This window comes from Prionailurus bengalensis, chromosome E2 (assembly GCF_016509475.1).
Source record: "Prionailurus bengalensis isolate Pbe53 chromosome E2, Fcat_Pben_1.1_paternal_pri, whole genome shotgun sequence".
NCBI classification, from domain to species: Eukaryota; Metazoa; Chordata; class Mammalia; order Carnivora; family Felidae; genus Prionailurus; species Prionailurus bengalensis.
In genome coordinates, this window is record NC_057352.1 from 7513177 (window position 1) to 7530427 (window position 17251).

At 46.3% G+C, this 17251-nt stretch overlaps 1 protein-coding gene across 1 annotated transcript; it reads right to left on the reverse strand.

Moving 5' to 3' along the window:
• Positions 1 to 4978: 4978 nt before the first annotated feature.
• LOC122493785 (myeloid cell surface antigen CD33-like) lies at positions 4979 to 13589 on the reverse strand. Its single transcript, XM_043598382.1, has 6 exons — positions 13050 to 13589; positions 12633 to 12911; positions 12356 to 12403; positions 11024 to 11120; positions 10654 to 10735; positions 4979 to 5460 (listed from the first exon to the last, which is right to left on the reverse strand). The coding sequence occupies exons 1-6, from the start codon at positions 13525 to 13527 to the stop codon at positions 5296 to 5298; spliced, it is 1149 nt and encodes a 382-aa protein (XP_043454317.1). The 5' UTR covers positions 13528 to 13589; the 3' UTR covers positions 4979 to 5295.
• Between the last annotated feature and the right edge of the window lie 3662 nt (positions 13590 to 17251).

Consider the following 17251-nt stretch of genomic DNA (forward strand, 5'->3'; position numbering starts at 1 on the left):
GTGATTCATCACTTGCATACAACACCTAGTGCTGAAAAAATCTTTAACACATGTTTATTTTATATCTATGTGAGGGTCATGATGTTGCCTTTAAAAATGTTATTCTTGGGGCGCCTGGGTGGCGCAGTCAGTTAAGCGTCTGACTTCAGCCAGGTCACGATCTCGCGGTCCGTGAGTTCGAGCCCCGCGTCAGGCTCTGGGCTGATGGCTCGGAGCCTGGAGCCTGTTTCCGATTCTGTGTCTCCCTCTCTCTCTGCCCCTCCCCCGTTCATGCTCTGTCTCTCTCTGTCCCAAAAATAAAATAAAAACGCTGGAAAAAAAAAATTTTTTTTAATGTTATTCTTTGGGGTGCCTGGGTGGCTCAGTCGTTTGAGTGTCCAACTTCAGCTCAGGGCATGATCTCACAGTTCGTGGGTTCAAGCCCCACATCAGGCTGCCTGCTGTCAGCCTGTCAGTGTGGGGCCCACTTCAGATCCTCTGTTCCCCTCTCTTCACCCCTCCCCCAGCTTGCACTCTCCCCAAAATAAATAAATATTTTTAAAAAATTTTTATTCTTTGATAGAATAAATAAATTAGTCTGTGCTTCTGTGCATGTGTTGGTTGTTGGCTTATGGTGTGCTGTAGGCATTAGAAACTGGTCCCTGCCCGCCCTGAGCCAAGTAAGGTGGTCCATGTAACAGCTTGAGCTCATCTTAAAGGATTTTGCTATTTCCACTTGGGCAACTGGGAGGCAATGGAGGGTTAGAAGCTGGAAATGACACTTGGGCTTTTAGAATTCTCTCTGGCTTCTCTGTGGAGAACAGATTGGAGGTGGGCAGAAAGCAGGTGAGAAGATGAATTTCCTTGACTGTGTTTTTCTGTTCCCAAGATAGAAAGTGAGTCCTTGGGAGCAAGAATGTGCATTTCTCACAAGCAATTGTAGACTTGGTTTGCACCCAGTAATGACAAATTCTATAGGAGGTGATAAATATGTGTCAAGTGGCAATATTTATATAAAGGTAAACACACAAGTAGTAGAATCTTGCATAAAGTATAGCTTCAATTTTGGTGAAGAAGATGACATATAAAATGACTTTCCCCTCCTTGAATCTACTCACTCACAACCATAGGGAATAGTTTGGGAGACCAGAAGTGACAGGTGAACAAAAGTTTATTCATTTGTGTGTGTTCAGGGGCAGAGAGAAATCAGCAAAGTGCCTCCTTATTGTGCAGAGGTGGGTGAGGGGTGGAGAGAAAGGTTTGGGAGACAATGATTACAGTGCCCCCATGTCTGGCCCCTCCTTTGGACTCCCATGTCCAGGACTTTACCTTATCCTAAGAGGCAAATAATCTCCAGTTCTTCTCATCTTTTCTTTTCTAGAAGTTTCCAACTCTGCCTGTGAAAACCTGAGTGTCCTGTAGAATGCTGGCTGTGTGGGTGAATAGTGGTGAACCCTGCTCTGGTGTTTGGGGGACTCAGATAAGGGGTTGCCTGGGTAGGAGCCTGATTGCCTGGTGTAGTAGACCCTGGAGGGGCCACAGGGGAGGAAGCCAGCTCCCATGTGGGCACTCCTGAGCAGGGTGAGGACCAGAAAGAGGAACATATGAGGGGATTTGGGCAGGCATGAAGTTCCTGTTTCCAACCCTATCAACAGGACCCAGGCTTCCTGCCACTTCCCAGCTCTGGGGCTCAAGACATCCTGGGCTAGTAACTGTAAGAGTTGCCGGGGCAGTAGTTGAGGTGCGAGCCTTGGAGTGGTTGAGACCACGTAAGAGGGACAAGGAGGCTCCCAGACAGAAATGTGAGGAAACATGGAAAAAGGAAAAACCCACCCCAGACTGAAAGAGTGAAAACAATTTAAATGGAGAAAGAAAAAAAAAAAAAGCATCTCTGAAGTTATTCAGGCTTGGTAGGAAGACAGCTACAAAATTAAACAGAAACCTTATTTCTCCCAAGGTCTTACAACAGGTCTAAATACCATAAGGACCTCCTCTTTGAGTGATTAATACTTTCTTGCCAGAAATTCCCAAGACTGGCTTTATTATTCCATCTAATTACTGGAGACACCCATGCCTAAACCTCACCTCAGGACAGCACCTAATCCCCGGCTGACACCTTTTTGGGACAAAGCGCCTGAGTCTGACGAGGGAAGCACACACTACGGGGTCCCAGACATACCTGACCAACATCATTGACCTAGGATGCCACCAGACCCTTCCCTGGGCTCCTCCCACTCTGCACTGGGGGCTGATAAATGGCTCTCCGGGAGGGCGCTCTCCGTCCACCAGGAGACGCTGACGCCTGGAGAGCCCTAGACAGGGGAGCTGGTGCTGTCCGTGGTGCTGAAACAGGGTCGCATTTTGAGCTCCCGTACCTCCCAGCTCAGCAGAAGGGCTTGACCCAGATGCTTATGTTCCACTTTAAGGCCAGGAGGTCAAGTGGGTGGAGTTGGATGGAGCCAGAGGAGCAAGAGTGAGTGAGTGCTGGCCTCTCTCTCCTTCATCTGCGACCCCTCCTGTTCACTCTCAGGCATTGTTGCTCCTGTGGATGACGTCTGTCTGCCCCATTTGGTTGAGCCTTCTTGCTAAGGCCCTCTGCTTACTGGCCTCTGTATGCTCCTTTAATATAGCTTACTTCATCACACACACACACACACACACACACACACACACCTTCTGAAAGTGAGGGGGCTAGTCTTCACATTTGACAAAGGAGAACTTAGCGTCAGAGTCAGAAGTATTAGACAGCATGCTTGGATCTCTTTGTCCCTTTCTGTCCATCTGCCTCAGTGTTTCTAAGCAGGAGATATCTCAAGTCTGATGAGGAAGGTAAGCATTTTCTGGACACTTGTTTCCAGCTCTAACTGATTCCCCTTGTGGTGGTGGTCCTGCCTGATTGTCAGAAGAGCTCCCCTTCCATCCAGGAGAGAAATGAGCCTACCTGGTTGCCTCCTGTTTTTCAGTCAGCACTTGGGAAACAATGGGTCTGAGTGTCTTTCCTCTGATAGGTGGGGGTGGGTGGGTGGGGACTGAGATATTCTGCCTCTGTGTTGTTCCCCTAGTCCTGGGGTCCCAAGCCAATTCACCTTGTACTCACAATGTTTCAGAATCCTCTTTTGGTTCTTGCACAACTTACAGGATTTTTAGTTGTGAGTGGAGGGAGGAATGATGGGTTGATGATAACTTGTCTGGGTTGGAAATCTAACCATTAACTTTTAATGTTTTCAACAGATGGTTGGCTCATGTCACCCAGCTTGACATTAACATAAACAGAAGTCTGACTCAGCTGTCCCTCTTGGATGTAAGGCAGAGAGAGTTAGGCCACAGACATTTTTTTCACGCCACACCAAAATCCTCCATTTGTTTTTAGGTGTTACTTTATGATTTTATGGCATTATGCTTTATCCTTGACATGGTTTCGGTGCTACTGGGGGGTTTGGGACTGTTTTATTCAAGATGATTTTTATTTTAAGTAAAATATTCATTTTTTTTAGGAGGAAGATTAAAAATTCCTGCTTGCCTTCACCATCTCAACCCTGACATCTATTTTTTTTAAGTTTATTTTGAGGATAAGAAGGTGCCAAATAGATGATGACATAGTGATGGGTCTTCCTGGAGGAGAAATGTGGATTCAAGAAGATGGTGAGGAATGCGCAAGCATGGGAACACTTAGAGAATGATATGAAGGATCGCTGAGCTAGGATATGGAGATACACAAATAGACTGGGAAAGATTAAAAACAACCTGGAATTGGGGCGCCTGGGTGGCTCAGTCGGTTAAGCGTCCGACTTCGGCTCAGGTCATGATCTCATGGTTTGTGAGTTCAAGCCCCGCATTGGGCTCTCTGCTGACAGCTCAGAGCCTGGAGCCTGCTTCGGATTCTGTGTCTCCTTCTCTCTCTGCCTCTCCCCTGCTCAAGCTCTGTCTCTGTATAGGACTCTGTCAAAAATAAATAAAAGTTAAAAAAAAAAACAACCTGTAATAGAGGTCAAAAAACTATAGCTAGTGGGCTGCCTACTTTTGTAAATAAAATTTTGTTGGAACACATCCACTTTAATTCATTTCTAGCATGTCTATGGCTGCATTTGCACTATAAACACAGGGTTGGATAGTTGCTACAGAGACCATACAGCTTGCAAAGCCTAAAATATATGCTCTCTGCCCCTCTGAAAAAAAAAATTCCTGCCCCCTGATCTGGAAAGTCAAATTAGAAGCTTATAAATTAGTCTTTGGGGCTGAGGAGATGGAGAGGTATTTTGACTGTGGTCAGCCCTGATTTTTAGGAGGTTGTGTAAATGTTAATATGTGATTCTGCCTCTAACAGGACTAGTAGGAAGCAGGCAGGAGGGAAAGGGAGGACTCAGAATGGGAGAGGGATGATGCTGGAGGCCAAGTCAGGGAAGAGATCCATGGGGAAGGTTTTCTTCGTCTGATAAATATTCAGTAATATTTACCATTAAGTACTATGTATGCATATAGAGTTTATTTTTTCCAGCTTTATTAAGATATAATTGACACATAACATTGTGTAATTTTATTTATTTATTTTTTAATGTTTACTTATTTTTGAGAGAAACAGTGCAAGCCATGGAGGGGCAGACACACACACACACACACACACACACACACACAATCCGAAACAGTCCCAATCTGAAAAAGGCTCCAGGCTCTGAGCTGTCAGCACAGAGTCCGAAGTGGGGCTCAAACTCATGATCTGTGAGATCATGACCTGAGCCGAAGTCAGACGCTTAACCGACTGAGCCATCCAGGTGCCCCTACATTGTGTAAATTTAAAGTGTACGATGTAATGATTTGATATATGTGTACATTGCAAAATGATTGCCACATGGGAGGATTTCAAGTACAGAGTGAGGCTGACTCATTGCTGATGTGGTGTCCGGGACAGAACATATCCAGCCTCTAAGTGAAATGTCACTGACACCTTTCTGTCCAAGGGGGAAAGAACCAATGTGCACCAAAGTCTCACAACGCAGCAGGATTTGTGCTGTGTGTTTTCCATATGCACTTTAATCCTCCTGGAAGCCCTTACATCCATTTTGTAAAGCAGAAAACCGAGACATGGAGGAGTAAGGTGGCTTGCCTGACATCATAGTGCTAATAAATGAAAGAGCCTTGAATCCATGCCAGGCCTCTCTGATTGCAAAGCCTTAGTTCCAATACAGCAAGAAACTCACATATAGTAGTTTATAAGTCCATTGCCTATGGGGATGTTAAGTCTCCAAGAACCAGCCTTTGGGTCCCCCTTCCTAGAGGATATGGACGCTCCCTCTGAGGCTGTTTGATCCAGGTGGTTCGTCACTTTGTATTGACCTCTGAATATTCTGTGCAGGTGTTCTTCTTCATCTTGTGAAAGCTGATGGAGGCATAATGCAGCTCCTCCTCCATTTCCAAGGTGGGGGGCACCCCTGCAGAGCTTGTGGGCTCAGCAGGGAGTTCTGGCTCAGACTCCTGCTGGTAACCCTGTGTGGAGAGCAAAGAAGGGCTCAGAGCAGGGCTCTTGGGGTGGGGGTGGGGGTAAGGTGAGAAGGCAGAGAGGGTCCATGAAGTGAATTTGATTCGATAGAACATTGCTTTCTTCCACTCTTTTATCAAACATTTCTTATTTAGCAAATATAACACTATTGATTGCTTTCAAATTTTACTGAGCACTCACTCAGACCTATGCAGAAAATAGTTTACATAGAGAGAAACCAATTGTCAGAGAGGTTAGGTGCTACCCAAGGCCACACATCTGTTCATCATGAACTCAATCCTGGTCACTCTGGCACGGGACACACAGGAGAGTGTTTATGAAAAGTTGACTTTTCTTCTGGGTATGTCTCCTTTGTTCTCACACTGTTACCTACATCCACAACACTTCTGACACCAGATTTGTGGGGTTTTCCCCACAGCAAGCAATTCTCCAACACCAGCCAAGTGGCCTGCAGTTCACTTCAATTCTGACACTCCCTACCCAGAGATAATGCCGGATCCCACACATTAAGGGCTCAGTCTTACAAGGCTAACCTCACCCCCAATTCACCTGCCAGTAGGAAGTCGAGGTTGTAACCCGTGCTTCTGACCAACTGGCTATAAATTCGTGGTTGCCATAACACCTATTTCAGATTTCATTAATTTGCTAGAGTGGCTCATAGAACTCAGGAAAGCAGTTTGTTGTTTACCAGCTTATTATAAAAGGATGTGATAAAAGACACAGATGAACATCCAAATGGAAGAGGTGCCTAGGGTGAGGTGGGGGTGGGGGTGGGGAGTGGCAGGAGCTTCCACACCCTCTCCAGGTGTACTCCTAGCATCTCCGTGTTGGAAGATTCCAACTTGGAAGTTCCTTGAACTCCATACTTTTGGGATGTTAATGGAGACTTCATCATATAGACATGATGGATCACTAATTTCATTTCTAACATCTCTCCCCTCTCTGGATAATGAATGGGGAGTGGGGATGAACATACTGAGCTTCTAATCATGGCTTGATCTTTCTTCCGATCTGCTCATCCAGAAGCCCACCCAGAGTCACGTTGTTAGAACAAAAGATGCTCCTATCACCCAGAAGGCTCCAAGGGATGTAGAAGTATGACCATACTTCTACAATGCAGATTAATTTCTCAAGATTTATGGCAACATTTCTCAAGAGCATTTGCACTTCCTCTCCTCCCATTTTCTCTTGAACTCATCCCAATCAAGAAAACTTCCTCCACTGGGCAACCAGATATGCTTTTCTCAAGATTAACTGTGATACCGTGTGCTAAATTTAAATGGTCATTTCTCAGAACTGATCTTACTGGGATTACTACCATTTGAAACAAATAAGCGTTCTCTTCTCCTTGAAACTTCATCTCCCTTTGGCTACCAGGACCCAAATCTACACTCTTTTTGTCATTTCTTTTTTTTTTTCTCAGTGGTCTTCTTCTTGTTTTCACCTTGTAGCCCTGTCTCTCCCGGGGCTCTGTCTGTGGACCTCTTCTCTTCCTTGTGGCTTCATCCCCTATCAGACCTTGATGTGTATGCTCCCCAGATCTCTGTGCCTCCTACCTGGACCCCTCTCCTGAGCTCCAGACCCTTGACATCTAACTTGTCTTCTTCATTTGGACATCTCAGAGGCACCTGAAGCTTATAGTAACCAAAATAAAGTTTGAACCCCCCTGAGAAATATACTCCCGCAGAGATGGCAATTTCAGGAATTGGTGGTTCAATTATTTATGTTGCTCAAGGCAACCACATCGGAGTCATCTTTGGTATCTATGGACATGTATGGGCATCTATGGGTATTTATGACATCTATTAACATGTCTGGACATGCATGGACACCTGTGGATATTTATGTCATCTGTGGAGTCATTTTTGGCATTTATCACATCCATGTGGTGGAGGCAGTGAACTATCTCTGCTCACATCACACACATACTCTACCATTCCATTAGCAAATCCTGATTCATCATTGTTACCCATTGGACTATGTCTTATGGACTGAATTGTGTCTCCTTGGATTTATATGTTGAAACTCTAACACCCAGTGCGCTGTATTTGGGGATGGGGCTTTTAAAAAAGTAATTAGGTTTAAGTGAGGTCATTAAGATAGGGCCCAAAATGACTTACGTCCTCATAAGAAGAAGAGACCCTGGAGATGTGTGTGCATAGAGAAAAGGCCACGTGAGGACATAGAGAGAAGGTAGTAATCTGCAAGCCAAGGGGAGAGTTTTCAGGAGAAACTAACCCTGCCATCACCTTGATCTTGGACTTCCAGCATAACAAAATATATGTTTCTGTAGTTTAAGACACTCAGTCTACAGTATCTTGTTATGGGAGCCTACATTATCTCTTGCCTGGATTACTTGAGTTTCTTCCTTATTTGGTGTCCTCTTTTCCTAGCCTGATATAGGTATTCTCAGCACAGCAGACAGAGCGATCCCATTAAAATGAGCATCAGTTCATGTCTGTGAAATAATAAAAGATAAATGTGTATCAGAAGACAGACAGAGAGAGAGAGGGAGAGAGAGAGAGAGAGAGAGAGAGAGAGAGAGAGAGAGAGAGATCTGCCCTTGGTTCCTGCACAGATTTCCTAAGACCCTTTTAAATTTCCTAAGGGATAAGAGTGCTAGGAGCATCTTCTGGTCTAATGTTTGGTCTTTGACCCTGGTTCTTGACACAGAGTTCCTAACTCCCTTGGGATTTCCTGGACAACAGCAGTGTCTTTTGTTCTAATGATGCAAATCTTGGTTGGCTCCTGGATGGAGGCTGGTCACAGAAATACAAAGCTGCAGTTAGAAGCTTGGAACTTCCAGCCCCATGTCCTCATCCCCCAGGAAGGGGAGAGGGGTGGGAAATAGAGGTAATGATCAATCATGTCTATGTCCATAAAAATCCTAATAGTATGGGGGTGGTTGTTAGGGAGCTTCTGGGTTGGTGAATACGTGGAGGGTGGCATACCTGGAAATAACTTGGGAGCTCCACACATCTCTTCTATCTGGATGTTCATCTGTATCCTTCATCATATACTTTTATAATAAACTGGTACACAGTAAATAAAATGCTTTCCTGAGTTCTGTGGGCCTCTCTGACAAAGTAATTGAAACCGAGGAAGGGGGTCGTGGGAACACCTGATTTATAGCCAGTTGGTTAGAAGCACAAGTGACAACTTGAGCTTGCGGTTGGTGTCTTAAGGGCGGTGGGGCTGTCTTATGGGCTGAGCCCTTATCTGTGGGATGTGATGCTAGCTCCAGATAGATAGTGTCAGAATTGAGTTGAGTTGTACAGTAGGACCTCCAGATGGTGTCAGAGAGAATTATTTGGTGTGGTGAAAACCACACACACATTTAGAGACCAAAAGAGTTAGAAGTCAGGTATTTTGGATGAGTAGTAGTTCTGTGTGGTTTTCCGTTACGTTATCACCCTTCTCAAAATACAAAGGTAATTATGGTGAACTGCAGGGCCTTGTAATGTCTGCAGCCCCCATGCCTCTCTCCATCTTCATTTCCTACCCATTGTTACCCACTGCCCCCCTCCCACACAGCTCGTTCAAACACACTGTCCAACTTGCTGTTTTCCCCACACACCAGGCATGCCCCAACCTCAGGACCCCCAAACCTTGTTTAGAGCCATAGTGATTCTCTCAGGGTTCACGCTGTGCTCCCTCACTTCCTGTGGGTGTCTTCTCAAAGACTCCAGTGCCAGGACTGACACCTCTCATTCTTCCATCTAATGCCCCTCCATAGCACTATTTCCTGACAATTTCTTGCATATTTTCATTACCTATATGTTCACTGTTTTCTCCACACACACACCCCTCAGTAAATGTAAGTCCTTGACAGTAGGGACATTTTATATTTGTAACATACATATTTGTAAAAACAGAGATATTTCCCAAGTATGCAGAACAATCGACAAGTGGAAGATATTTGCAAAAGGAATGAATGAAGGCAAGGTGATTGCAGATCATGTACTCAGAAACCTCAGTGGTGTCCACCTTAGAGTTTTAAATGAATAAATGAAAATTAGAGCTTGGAGATGAGCAGGACTAGGGCAGATTGACATAGACACATGAGAGGGTGAGCACAGCGGAGCAATGATTCTGAGATGCAAAACGCTCGCTATGCTTGAGGCGAGTGAGCAGACTGGTGTCGGAGAGACAGAAGCATTGAAGGGGACCTTGGGTTTCCTGCCCCAAATCTCATACCAAGTTGTGTGGGCAGCCGACTTGCAGCAGTGTGGAGACGCAGTGCTTTTCAAACTTGGTCATGTGGGACAAGGGTTCTGCCTGGAGGTGATGCTAACATGCCAGGGAGGAGAAGCGGGGAGGGCTGCAGCAGGGTGAGGACTAAGAGGGGAGCTCAGCTCAAAGGGAATGGATGCATTATGCTGTACTGAGGAGAAGCACAGGCCTGCACACCCTGCAGCACATTGGTGTGAGAAGTGCAGGGTTGGGGCGGGACAGGGTTGGGTCGCTGGCAGGGTATTAGGGACACAGGTGCCATCAGGGAGGTGAGTGATCAGCAGGAAGAGTATGTTTAGGAGCGTATTAACCATATGTTTGTGATGCTTTGGCATCTGGGGCCTTGCTAATCCTAGAGGAACTGCCCCTGCCAGGACTAGCCAATCTCTAGAGATGTTAAAGGACTTGCCTTGCAAGCATCTCTTTCATATGCAAACCAATCCATCCAAATCTCACACCCAAACCCTCCTTTATCCAGCTCTTACATTCTGGGTCACTATTCTTCTGCCTAATCACCCCAGGGCCAAGTACCAAGCAACTAGGGATGGCCCCAACACCCCAGAGCTTGCTGAAATGATTCAAACTAGCCAATCTTAAACTTACTTACCCCTTCTCAGCATGCCTTTCCAGTGGAAACTCCAATAAAGGCTCCCATCTGTGTCTCTCTATGCCCCCTCTGCCTCTTGGCTGACCTCAACCCTGTCCATGTGGTCTTGTATGTGATCATGTGTCCTTCTTCCTGGGAACTTGAGTAACAGAGTGCCTTTTCAGTGGCAATCACCCCTTGATCTGTTGGCCTCAGACACTGAATAATAATAAAACCTACATTTTCAACTAAGCAGGAAGGTGATGACTTCATTTCTGGATGTGCTGAATGGAGCATGGCTGTGCGCCACCCCAGGAGATGTAGAGGAGAATCTGCACACCAGGATGCCCACATCACTCACCAGGGGAGCTGGCCCTACAACTGAGTGGATGCCGTCCACGCCCGCTGCTCTCCGGGATGCTGTCTTCCTACAGGTCTTCACTCTGATGAGAGAACCAGGGTCTCTGACATAGGGTCACTCTCTTGAGGCTGGAGTGAGCTACTATGGCAGGTCAACAGTGGAGTGAGCCCAGAAGCCTTCATATCAAGACTTTGTAACAAGGTGCCCCGGCTCCTGGACTTCTGGGACCAAGGCTGGGAACAAACTCATGCTTGGCCCAATGGTATCAGCTGGATTCTTACCATGACTGCACCTTTCGCCCTTGCTGTAGGGCCTCACAACCCCTGCAGGTCCCGCTTCTTCCCCTCTCACCCACATCAACACAGCTCACCCAAAGAAGATGAGGCAGAGGCAGAGAGCAAGCAACGTGGTGACACCAGCTCCCCAAATGGCACCTTTAACCACTCCTGCCCTGGTCTCCAGGTTCCCTGTAGACAGAGGCACTTGGGGTCAACTCCAATCTTGACAAGCAAGACACTTGGGGTCAACTCCAATCTTGACAACTCCAGCATACTGAGAGGGGTACTCGTCCCCTCCCATCCAGGGTTCAGCCCTGAGGGTCTCCCACCCACTGTAGGACCTCAGCCTCCACCAGAAGGACATGGTCTGTGTGATACCATGTAGCCCTCACACTCCTGTTCAGCTACTACTATTTTTTCTAGGACCCAGGTTCTTCTCTGCAACAGATCCCAGATCTGTCTGCAGCAGGATCGTGGGGCTCTGGGCCCCGTGGGCATGCCAGAGAGAGAGACGTATGCACACAGCATATGTCTCTGCGGGATGTGGAAAGATCTTGTCCTTCCTTCTCTCCAGGGAAGCTGTTTGAATCTCCTCTCCTGGCCTCCACTGACCCTGTCTCAGGGCCAAAGGTGGTCTCTTATGCTTCCAGAAGTGGGTGGAAGCAGCCAAGTATATATACTGTGAGCCCAACACACTCAGGGTGAGGGATGTGTCTCTGGGCACCACCTGTCAACCATTTGGTGGGCACTGAAAGAGTCCAAAAGGAGCTCACTGTCCAGGTGGGAACCAGATGTCACTGCCAATGGGAATAGAACAGTGAGGGAAAGACTGGGCTCAGAGAGAGGTCAAGGTGAGAGCTGAGGATTCACAGTCAAAAAATGTCCCGGAGACATTTGGGGACAGTGAAACTACTCTGCACGATACCACTAGATGGATACATGTCATTATAAATTGTCCAACTCATAGAATGCACAACACCAAGAATGAACCCTAATGTCAACTATGGACTTTCGGTGATAAAGGCAATTACATGTAGGTTTGATTGTGACAAAGGTATTCTCTGGTGGGGGACACAGATAGTGGAGAGGCTATGCATACAAAAGCAGGGGCTTGGGGGAAATCTCTCTACCTTCAGCTCAATTTTGTTATGAACCTAAAACTCCCCCCCTCTAAAAATAAAGTCTCCTAAAAATGCCCCAAGGCCTTCAATGACTGGAGGAAGATAAAGAGTATACTCAAGATGGTGGGGAGAAAATAGCAGGTCACCCTGGCAAGACCAGAGTGGGAGGGGATGAGAGAGGAGGGCTGAGGGGGTTTCTCATGTCTAACTACAGCCCACCACACATCTACCCACTGACTCTGAAAGTCCCGCTCTGAAAAAAACTGCTAGTCAGTGCTCCATGGACAGGAGGCTTCTTCCCACCTTTGTCATCCACTAGGCAGACATCAGCTGTCGAGTTCTGTGTGGCACCTAGGATGGGAGGACAGGATTTCCCTCTTTAGCGAGGAAGGGTGATGTGAGATGCATGTGGACATCCTCCCACCCCCAGAAGCCACAGAAACACAGGAGGGACAGGACTTGAGTCATTCGAGGTCCCCTCCTCAGCCAGGCCTCCAGGACTAAAGCACCAGCATCCAGAACCTGGATTTCATGCCCCTCACCCCCTCAGGCACCCAGGTCATCCTGGTCCTACACTCACAGGTGACATTGAGCTGGACGGTCCTTTCCACCATCACACCAGCTGCAGGGAACTTCACCTGACAGGTGAGGTTGGTACCATGGTCCTGGGGCCGTGGGGTGAGGGTGAGCACTGAGGAGAGGTGGGTCCTGGGGCCCAGGGAGGTGAGGGCCGCTGATATCCAGTAGAAGATGGGGGGCGTGCCCCGCTCACAGGCCCAGGGCACAGAGCAGGTCAGGTTCCTGGGGTGTCCACACTCCAAGGTCTCAGGGATGAGGATGTCAGGTGTGTGGGTGAGGGCTGATGAGGACAGGGGGAGACACAGGGATCAGAAACAGGGTCTGAGGTGCTGCCCTGAAAGAAGCCTCAGGCTTCGGTCAAGGTTGTCCTGGGACCCCTATCCTTCCCCTGTGGCCTCCCCTGCAGTGTGCTCCTTACCTGCCACACGCACAGAGAGCTGATTCTGTCTGTAACTATACCTTATATTAATCCCTGTCTCCACCCTAAAGACGTACGTCCCGGAGTCCCTTCTCTGTGCATCTCTGATGTCCAGGGAGCAGTCGTGGTCCCGAGGGTCTCCAAGGAGGCGGAATCGGTCCTGGGTCTCCTTCTGTACTTTTCGATCTGGGTTGTTTGTGGCCACTGGAGCATCCAAATATATGTGGGCCCTTCCCCGGAACCAGTAGCCATGAACAGGGTTAGTCAAGTAGCTCGTGGGCTTGGAGAATTTGCAGGGCACGTATACACACAGGCCCTCCTGCACTGTCAGCGACTCCTGCACTTGCAGCCAGTATCTCTCATCCTGAGCCTGGGACCCTGTGGAGAAGGCAGGGTCAGCGGCAGTCCCCAACTTCCCTCTCCCCTCCGCCCACTCACCTGCCCATAGCAGGAGCAGCAGCAGCGGTGGCAGCAGCATCTAGAGACAGAGGGTGTCTGGGCTTTCTGTGGGTGAAGGAGAAGGGAAGGCAGAGGGAGGGAAGCTGAGGAGGACCCAGGGGAAGCTGGGGAGGAGCATGAGGTCTCACGATTTCACAAAAGGGGAACTGCCGCTGCGGAGCTCACCCCCTCTCTGCACAGAGCCTGTGACCCCCGCACTCCCAGTCCAAGACCCGGGAGACCCAACCAGGGAGGAGAGACCAAGAACAGAACCCTGTATCCTGCCCCCCATCTCCACTCTTCCCTCCACCACTGGAGCCTGGACCAGGACCTCTGAGAGCATATGAGGCATGGGACACAGTGAGTCTCCCATCTGAGGTGATTGTCTGAGCAGCATGGTCTACACCAAGGAGCTAATCAACTCTTTTTTTTTTTTAATTTTTTTTCAACGTTTATTTATTTTTGGGACAGAGAGAGACAGAGCATGAACGGGGGAGGGGCAGAGAGAGAGGGAGACACAGAATCGGAAACAGGCTCCAGGCTCTGAGCCATCAGCCCAGAGCCCGACGCGGGGCTCGAACTCACGGGCCGCGAGATCGTGACCTGGCTGAAGTCGGACGCTCAACCGACTGCGCCACCCAGGCGCCCCTAATCAACTCTTGTCTACAGCTGGAGGGTCAGAGCCTCGTCTGGACCGAGTGGTCATTCCTGCAAGGTGGAGGATTCTTTAGGTGTGTGAGCATCTGGGGCATAAGAAAAGAAGGGGGCCACGGTGAGGTGAAGGCAGGATTCCTTCATTGATTCACTGATTGATTCTCCAAATACTTGGTGAACATCTGTGTTGGGGGACCTGAAGACAAGACACATGGGGCTGACCTGGTCCATCCTGCAACAGGGACCCCACCCAAGGCGCCACTTCCTCTGCAGATACGCTGTGCTTTCACTTTGTCCCTGTTAGGTTCACAGCTGCAGGCATGTGTGACTTTGCAATGTCTCTGCTGGCCTACTGCCGGTTATTTTCTAAATATTCAAGGATGAGTCCATTTTTTTTTTTTTTGCTTCTATTATGCTGATTCATGAAGTTTCAGTGGTATCTCCAAACGGAAAACCATGTAGCGTCTTCACGTCAAACAAAAGGGAGAACACAAGTTCATGAGCCAGTGGACATTCTTTTCCATGAATGCTGTCTATACAGTCATTTGTGGACTGAAGAAATATGTTTGTTCATCATACAGATTAGCATTTCCCGTCATGTAAAAAATCTGATTCTCAAGGTGAAATTGGCTCAAAACACATAATATTCCAGAAAACATGAGTGGCATGAATATACGACTGCAATTAAAATTTTAGGTTCTGTTCATGTATTTTTCCATCTCACTCTGTGGAGTATACATCTGGCAAATCCTTGATGTCTCTATTTACAATATGCGTATATAATAGCATTTGCCGTCAACCATTTGTAAAATCTTCAAAACACAATAGTATCTAAATATATGTTCCATAAACATTACTACCATAGAGACACTTTTGCACCTTATCTGATAAGTGAGGAATTGAGTCTCCAATAAGTGAAATCATACCTTATTCTGGATTATTAAAAATGTACGATTGTGGCACATAATGGAGAAGCCAATGCAGTTGGTTTTACAGTAAAGAAAGTTATACCATTTTCATGGATTGGGAAGATCTGCGAGTTCTCATTATGTTTCTTTAATGAACTTTGTGCTTTTTATAAGACAGAATGTAACTACTTGAAGTGTGCCTTTCTATGAATCCTGACAAACGTATACCTCCACAATCAGGACGTGAACGTAACCACCATCTCAACTGGGTTTCTGGCACCTCTGTGCAGCTCATCAAGCCATCTCCAGCCCCAGGTAACCATTGATCTGTTCCCCTCATGGTGAATTAATTTTGCTAATTTGAGAATTTCCTAGAAATGTACACTTTGTGTCTTCTGTATTCTCTCACTCAGCACAATAATTTTGAAATTGATCCAAGTCGTATTTATAGTTCATAATGCATTTATTACTATGTATTATGCCATTCATGGGTATACTGTAATCTTTTATTTATTCACCTATTGATAGACATTTCAGATTTTCAAGTTTGGGCTATGAATAGGAAGGTAAAACCTTTTTATGGACATGTTTATATACTATATAAACTATATATATATGTATATACACACATATATGTGTATATACATATATATGTGTATATATGTATATATATAAAACACCCCCATGAGTATATAAAAGAAGGATATTTGTGAGATTGACATTAACAATGTGTGTCAACTATACTTCAATAACAAAATAGACATAAAAAACTGCTAAAAGAGAAAAAAAGAGTCCCTCCCCAAAATGTCATTATTAGGTCAAAGAGTAACTGCGTGTCTCACACTAGCAGGAATTGCTACACTACTCTCCATAATGGTTTTAACCTTTACTACTTCTATCCACAATATTTCAGAATTCTGGTACTTCCGCATTCTTGTTAATATTTGGTATTGTCAGCCTTTTAAAAATTTTAGCAATTTTGCAGAAGTTTAGTGTATCTTGTGTTTTTTAATTCTTTTTTGTTTATTTATTTTTAAGAGAGAGAGTGTGTGTGCAGGGAAAGGGCAGAGAGAAAAAGAGAGAGAGAGAGAATCTCAAGCAGGCTCTACCAGGTCAGCGAAGAGCCTGATGTGGGCCTCGAGCTCAGTAACTGTGAGATCATGACCTGAGTCGAAATCGAGAGTTGAACACTTAACCGACTGGCTACCCAGGGGCCTCTTTAATTCTCAATGCATTTTAATTTTAGACATAGTGAGATTCACCTGTTAACATGTACAATTCTGTGAAATTTGACTGATATATAGAATTATGTAACCATAACCACAGTCAAGGTACTGAAGAGTGCCATTCCCCAAGATCTTCTTTCCTCCTGTCGCTTGGTGGCCAAGTCCTCCCTCCTCCCACAACCTCTGCAAAAATGCTGGTCTGTTCTCCATCCCTCTTATTTCGCTGTTTACAGAATGTCATAGAAACGGAATCATGCAAGAGTCTGGCTTCATTCATTTGGCCTAATGCATTAGAAGGTCCTCCATATTGTTGAGTATGCATGCTAATAATTTGTACAATCTTGCATACACTAACCCCTGGGAGACCATTGGGGTTGTTTCCTGTTTTGGGGTGACTATGAATAAAATAACTGTCAACATTCACATGCAGGTTTTGTGGGAACGTGTTTTTGTTTCTCCTGGGTAAATATCTAGGCATTAGGTCCTCAGTCCCACATTTGGTGTAGGTTTGACTGAGACACGATTGCCAAACTGTTCTCCACAGTGGCTGTACCATTTGGTGTTTCCACCAGCAATGTGTGTGGTAGGTCCTGGTTGCTCCACACTCTCTTTTGTATTGGATATTACCAGGATTTTTCTCTTATTTTCATTTGGATTCTTTAGCCTCTGTAAGAGGGGTGCAATGGTATCTCATCCTGGTTCTAATCTGTGATTTCCTAAGGACAGGTGATGCTGGGCATGTTTTCATGTGCTCATTCTCCATCCATTTTCCTTCTTTGGTGAAGTGGTTGATCGAATCTTTGGCTGCTTTGTTTTTACTGAAGCAAAATATGCATAACAGAACCTCTACCCTTTTGACCATTTTAATTGTTTAGGTCAGGGGCATTGTAGGGCGACCACCACCACCACCATCCACCTCTACAACCTTTTTCATCATCCCAATGTGACATTTTGTGCCTGTTAAATTAATAAGCCT